At 40.7% G+C, this 7,613-nt stretch overlaps 1 protein-coding gene across 1 annotated transcript in view; it reads right to left on the reverse strand.

Moving 5' to 3' along the window:
* Positions 1-7,402, reverse strand: part of UBR3 (ubiquitin protein ligase E3 component n-recognin 3) — a 196,147-nt gene extending 188,745 nt beyond the window's left edge. The window contains exon 1 of the mRNA XM_068967177.1: positions 6,858-7,402. Within this exon, the coding sequence (XP_068823278.1) occupies positions 6,858-7,402 (545 nt within the window). The remainder of the gene's footprint in view (positions 1-6,857) is intronic.
* Positions 7,403-7,613: the final 211 nt, after the last annotated feature.

Raw genomic sequence — 7,613 nt, forward strand, 5'->3', positions numbered from 1 at the left:
TTAAACTAATTCAAACAAAAAGAAAGAAAAGGAAAATCTTTTTTGGAGAGATATACAGCTGATTCAGTTTTCGACATGCTGACATTAAGGTAATGGAAGGGTAGTCAAGAGGACAAAATTTTCCAAACTGGTATGACTCAAAAATAATAGCTTCCTAGATTTAATCAATGAATCTCTGATTATTCAAATTTACAGATTTCTTTACCTCGGGATTTTTTAAAAATGTTATACATTGCAGATAGCCAAAAATACACAACATGTAATATTTCCCAAGTTTGTCTGACCACAGTACACCCCTCAGTAGAAGATCTCTGTAAAACATGTCTAGAGATATAGATATAAGTAAGTATAGCTGATCCTTGAAACTTTGAGTATTCTAGAAAGAACTCAGTAATATATGAAAGGATAACACAATTAGAGTATTACCATTTTGGAGCCCCTAATGAAATAATGGATCTAGACAGTGATAGTCAATAGCTGCAAAAATCTTTGACATGTTATGGAGCTTTACGACATATGGATTGGGCTGACAAACCTGAACACGCTGATCAGCCTCACATTTACTCAAGAAGGGACCAGCAGATATTCTGTGACTCCTGCTACAATTCAACAGGAAGTATGACACCATTATAAAGTTTTCTTGCACCACCTCTCCAAAAACAGAACCTAAAATTTGATCAAGACTCTAGATCCAGCTACCAGTTTACAGGAAATAACGGGCACAGGAACAAGTTAAATATCACAGAGCTGCAATCATTAAATCCCAGAACGTTGATTTCTTCAACTAATAAATTCAAAGAAGGAAAAAAGAGTGGAGAAAACTATAAATTAAGATTCTTCTAAGAACTGGAAACCAAGTACAATAGTAGAACTCTCCATCCTAATCCTAAATCAACCCTAAGAAATCATTTATGAGACAAGTGGGAAAATCTGAACACTCATTGGATAGCTGAAGATATTAAAAAATAACTATGAATATTTTAGTACTATAATTGTGGTAACAGTACTACAATCCTTTGTGATAAAATACACATAAAATTTATCATTTTAACCATTTTAAGTGCTTTTAAGGATATTCACATTGTTATGCAACCATCACCACCATACAACTCAAGAACATTTTTATCTTCCCAAACTGAAACTCTACCCATTAAACAACTCCTCACTTCCATCTTGCCAATCCCCTGGCAACCACCATTCTACTTTCTCTCTTGGTAATTAAACGACTGCAAGAACTTCATATAAATATGATCATACAATATTTGTCTTTTTATGGCAGGTTTATTCATTTAGCATAAGATTTTCAAGGTTCATCCATATTGTAGCTTGTGTCTGAATGTCACTCCTTGTAAAGGCTGAATGATATTCTATCTTATGAATATACCACGTTTTGTTTATCCATTCATCTGTCAATAAACATTTGGGTTCTATTTTATTTTTAAGGGTTCATATCTCTTTACTGAAATACAGAAATATTTATAAGCTGAACTGTAAGATAGCTGAGATTTGCTTCAAAATACTCCAGTGTGGGAGGAGAGGGCAGTGGTGGAAGGGATAACAGATGAAAAAGATATCATTTCTCACTTATCAGATTAACAAAGATCAGAAAAACTGGTAACACCATATATACTGGCCAAGATGTTGGGAAACACGCTCTTTCATACATTATTGGTAAAAGTATAAATTAATTTCTTTGGAGGGCGCTATCAAAGTTTAAAATGCACATTTCCATTAACCAAGATATTACTTGAGGGAGTTTATCTTCACACATATACTCACACATACACAAAGACGTGTATACAAGAATACTGACTATGGTTATGCTTATATTAAGCCCAAGACTTAATTTACATGTCTATCAGTAGTGAACTGACTGAATAAATTACAGTAAAATACAAAAATATCAAAATGCAATAGATTACAATTTAAAAAGAAAATCAAACTGTTCTCCATGTACTAATAAGAGACAGTTTCAATAAGTATGTTCAGGGGAAAAGCAAGGTACAGAGAGCGTAACACTATTCATCCAGACATCCACGGCTTCAATTCCTAGCACTCAGTTCAGTTCAGTCACTCAGTCATGTCCGACTCTTTGCGACCCCATGAACCACAGGACACCAGGCCTCCCTGTTCATCACCAACTACCGGAGTCTACCCAAACCCATGTCCGTTTAAGTCGGTGATGCCATCCAACCATCTCATCCTCTGTCGTCCCCTTTTCCTCTGCCCTCAATCTTTCCCAGCATCAGGGTGTTTTCAAATGAGTCAGGTCTTCGCATCAGGTGGCCAAAGTATTTCTAGCACTGCCACACACCAAATAACCTAAAAACTTTCCACAACAAAACATCTAGAAATGCTGAATAAATTATAACTAAAATCTTTTCAGTTATAATTAAGTTAAAAAATTATAATTTAAGTTATAATTTAGTTACAATTAAGCTCCAAAGAAAGGGAAATCTCTCACTGAGAAGTGGGATGGAGCAAAGAGGAAACTTTACTTTTTACTTTATCCACCTATTTTTATGTTTTAATCAGTAAGTATTACTTTTGAAATTGAAAAATAATAACAATTTCTGAAGTACACTGAAAAAAGATGCTTTGGTTGGTATGTCATATTTTTGAATGAAAATCATAGGAAGTTGTTCCCTTAAAAGAGTCTTTTAAGGGTAGAAGAATGGGGATAGTAGTACTGCCTCAGATTCAAACTGGCACACCATAAACCCTGTATGCCAGGGTGGAACGAAGTCAGCTTTTTATAGCTGAAATAAAATTTTTTATTCACCACTGTCTGCACAAATCCTTGAAAACAAAATTTCTTCTCCTAAAAAAAAAAGATGCTGTGAATTTAATAATCCATGCCACCTCCTGAATAACTAAAGCAATGTGACTTCAAGGTAAACTTTAAGGTAAAACAGTCACTAGTTTATCCAATTTAATTCAACACATACTATCTACCTTGTAAGCAAGCGCAAAAGCCTTTGAATAATAATAGCAAGATGAATTTTTTAATTTTTAAAGAGTTTAAAATCTGTAGGAAGAATAAGGAAGGTAGCAAAAAAAAATCTGTAATGCAAAATAGAATATGAAAACAGTCATCCTCTGCATCAAAATTTGAAAACTAAATGTTTAAAATTCTAATTTCCGGTGTGTAACATCAGAACCCCAAACCAGTCAAACATTATTTTATATTTTCCATTACTATTCTTAAAATTTATTTATCTTTTAAATTTTTACTTAAATTTCTTTTTATTTATTTATTTTTTGGACATGCTGCAAAGCTCGGAATCTTAGTTCCCTGACCAGGGATTAAACTCACACCTCTAGCATTGGAAGCAGGAAGTCCAAAGACACAATTACTAATACACAATTTCTATAGGCTTTGTAATCTCTTCCCACAAATGAATTCTCAGCTGTTTTCTTCCTTTGATTTGTATACCTGTTAATATGCCACATTTATTACTACTAATCAAAGAATACTCAATCCTCCTTGCATATTTCTATAATTATAAATCTGAAAATTAAACAGTAATACAGGTTGTAATGGACCAAATATTTGATTCTTCCCATCTCCAATCATACAACATCCTACCCAAAACAGTCAGACACTTGGGGAAAGGATTAAGGCACAGCAGGGTTTTTCTTTTATTAAGAACAAGATACAGAGAACAATAGAATCCTTCCTTTAAAATTTACTGAATACGATATACAAACTTCTATGACAATTAAAATAACAAACACCACCAAAATCAACACATCTTCGATCTTTAGCAACCAAAAATATTTTTAAGAAATATCAAAAACTGAAAAAAGTTACATTCCATCCATGTGAGGGTAGTCCAGCTTTGCCCACCAGGAATTTTTTAATGATTCCCAGTTCTAAAAAGATTCTAGAGCCAGCCTTTCAACCTGCACCACTGGTTAACATCCTGTGTCTCTCAAGGCAGTAATTAGGCGTGTAGCCCAGAAGAATTATCCTGTCCAACCCAAAGAGTTGTAAAAATTTCAGAATAATCACACGGCCATATTATTGTTTATTGTTCACTCTTGCCCGTCATGAAACGGCATGGCAACTGCTGGCATGTACAGACACTAGCCATGCATTTTAGACAGACAATAATAATTTTAGTACTATAGATCCCCTGGAGAAGGACAGGGCAACCCACTCCAGTATCCTTGCCTGGAGAATCCCATGGACAGAGGAGCCTGGTGGGCTACAGTCCATAGCGTCGCAGAGTCAGACACGACTGAGCACGCACGCGTGTATCATCTCGTAAAGGGAGGCTTGCCTGATTAGGGGAAAGATAAGAATCTACAAGATGTCAGTAAAGGCAAATGCTATGAGGTTAAGCTACGGACCGGCTGCAGCCCAGATGCCCTAAAACTGTACAAGGACCTTGAAAGCAACTCACTGAGATATTTCTGCTCCCACAATGAAGCATCACAATGAGAGATCAGATATGCATCTCATCCAAATGAACCTGATAATTATGCCCCTTGGTTCTAAAATTCAGGAAAGAATCAATATTATCTCCTACTTTATGTACTCTGCGGGTTTCTTAAATGTTAACCTTGGCTAAGAAGTAAAAATGTCTAATTATCTGTTCCAATTCCTCTATTTTGAAATCCCTCTTAAATGTTTTTAACAGGTAAGATTTTAAAAAGAAAAAAAGGAATAACTAAGAATGGCATATTTTAAAAAAAGAACACAGTAACGAATGGAAGTACCAGTAAGAATGTTATTTGTAAAGGCAATAGAATGGTGAAGTTGTCAGGCTCTGGCATAAAGATGCACAGCCAACTACTTGTGTAATCCTGAGCGAGTGTCTTAAACCCTGTGCCCCACTTTCCTCTTCTGTACAATGGGGATAATGAGTAACAGTCTTGGAGTTATTGATTAAATCAGCTAATCATGTAAAGCAGGTTTTAATATTTGATCATTATTTTCCAAACAGGTGGATAAAAATTCAAAATTTTAATAGCATTCTGTTGATGAGGCTGTTGTGAAACAGTCACGTGCTCTGCTTACTACTAAGCCTTATGGGGGGCAATCTGGAAATTTCACTTTATTTATCCCATTGATACTCTTGCACAGGTGTGAAAAGAAGGTATATCAGCTTGTAATTTCATACTGGAACCAAAATGTCCATCAAAAGTGATGACTAAGAATGGCAAATTTATGACATGAAACACTATGCAGACTTTTTTTAACAGAGTACACTGATTTACTGACATAAACCTCTTAAGTGAAAAATGCAAGATGCATAGACTAATGTATACGATATAAAGAGATTGAAAAATCAAAATACATATTCACCCTTGTTTTCACACTAAGAGAAACTAAAAGCAACGGAAAGAATCTGGACAGACAGGAGACAGGATGAGAGGGAAACTTTAAACTGTGTATATTTTTGTTTTTTTGCTTTTTTAGCTAAAAAAATTTTACCCATTCAATTATCAATTTTGGAAGTATTTTTTAAGTGTTAGGCACACACTCTAAAGTTAGCAAATGTTAGCTGCAATTATTACTATTGTCGTCAGCAGAAGCAGAATTACAAGTATTATCATTATTAGCAAGCTCCTTTCTGAAGCTTTTTCTTACTCCCTCTGCACAGAAGCCTCCTCTAACTAACTCCCAGACTGTTTAAGGAACTTATCATTTTCTACTCTTGCATAAGCTGCTTAAGACATAGGTCATGTATCTACCTAATAGATACAAACATCTTGCAGTAACAGTAACCTACAGGTAATAGTAACCTACTCCAAGGAAAACAGAGACCATTGCTAAAGGGATTATACTCTACCATTAATTATAAGTCCTGAAAATCGAAAAACTTGAATAACTGGATTTGCTAACATTCTTTCAGATACTACCCAACCAAAAAGCTCTCTTTGACTGAGCTTTTTTCTTCTCACAGGACTTCCCCAGACATCATGTCCCAAGCCAAGACACAACATGTACCAACTCTTTAACTCCCTGCAATCTCTGAAACGTCTTCTGGCAAATCCCAACACCCTGGTACAACACTCCTATCGAAAAAGCATCTGTTGAGTGTTTCCTTTTAGATAGAGGTTCGCGTATTAGTCCGTGAATAAAGTGCCCTTTTAACTAGAGAAGACCTAGCACTTGATTCCTAATTCGCTCAGTGTTTTGTTTGTTCTGGTATGGAGGGTATTCTATAACTGACTGCTCGCTCAGTAGCTCAATTCTAGCTGTCATTCCAGCACACCAAATACTCCACTGACAGCTCAACAGTCACTTTTCATTCAGGCCCCTCCCCTTCCCTCCCCTCTCAACCCCCATCAGCTCAGGAGCTCCTTCCCTACACTGACATACTGACAGTTCAGAAGCCCCTTTCCACAGGCTGTCCTCCGCTGCAGCTGCAAGACCACTTCCCCCACTCTCATCATCCCGCGACCCAATTTAGTCCCCAATATCATCGCTCTCCCAAATAATCCAAATCACATCATCAGTTTCTTCCCAAGAAACGGGCGGCTCTAAAGCCTTCCCCAGCAAGTACACAATTGACAGCTCGACACCAGATTCCTCAAGAATCCTTTCCTCTTCTCTCCGCTCCTACTCTAGGCACTGACTCTTTTCTCGCAATCATTCGTTCGCCCCGGCTACCCCGAAATTCCCAGCCTCGTTCTCTAAATACGCTCTCCGCTCTCCCCTCCTCCCCATCCCCTTTCCACCGCTGACAGCTCAGTCACTTCCATCCCCATGTGGCTGCACCTTCCCCCACTTCTTTCTCCTGACAGCTCGGAGTCGGCTCCGAGCTTCCCCTCCCCGAGGCCTCTCCAGACTCGGCCTGGGCAATCCCGCGGTGTCCCCCGCCCCGGGGAAAGGCTCCACTCACCCACTCTCCCGCATCACGTTGCTGTCTCCGCAGTCGCAGGCACCCCCGGCCTGGCTACGGAACATGTTGAAGTCGTGTCCGGTGTGGTCACCCTGGTGGAAGCACTCGGCGCAAAGCGACATGCAGGGGGAGATGCCGCACGTCCGGCAGCGGTAGGCCACGAAGTTGGCTGTCCAGACCAGGCCGCATAGCGCCGCGGGGTCGTAGGCCCGCACCGCCGCGCAGAACTCGTCGTAGCCTCCGCCGCCCGCCAGAAGGCACTTACACCACTCCAGAGCCTCCTCCTCGGCCGCCCCCGGACCGCCCCCGCCGCCGGCCGCCGCCGCCTCCTCGCCGTCCGCAGCCGCTGCCAGCGGCCGCTCGGCGCTCAGCACCCGCTCCAGCAGCGCCTGCAGCTCCTCAGCACCTGCCCGGTTGTCCGGCCGGCTGAGGGCCGCTTTCAGGTGCGCGGCGGTGGCTGCTTTGTCCAGGGCCAGGCCGGGAGCAGGCACCTCGGCTTGGGGTGGCTGCGGCCCCCCGACGGCCGCAGCGGCCGCCGCCGCCATGATGAGAGCTCAGAATTTGGAGAGTCCAGGGCCGGCGGCTCCTCCCGGGAGGGTGGGGGAATTGACTGCTGCGATTGCTCGGTCCGCCCAACTCTCGCGATACCCCGGGGCTGCCGCGCACCTCCGCCTGCGTCCCCGCCCATGCACACGCCCCCTCCCGCTGGGGTGCGGGCTTCCCGACCCTCTAGTCTGGGATAGTCCTCCCGTTTCT

This window comes from Capricornis sumatraensis, chromosome 3 (assembly GCF_032405125.1).
Source record: "Capricornis sumatraensis isolate serow.1 chromosome 3, serow.2, whole genome shotgun sequence".
NCBI classification, from domain to species: domain Eukaryota; kingdom Metazoa; phylum Chordata; class Mammalia; order Artiodactyla; family Bovidae; genus Capricornis; species Capricornis sumatraensis.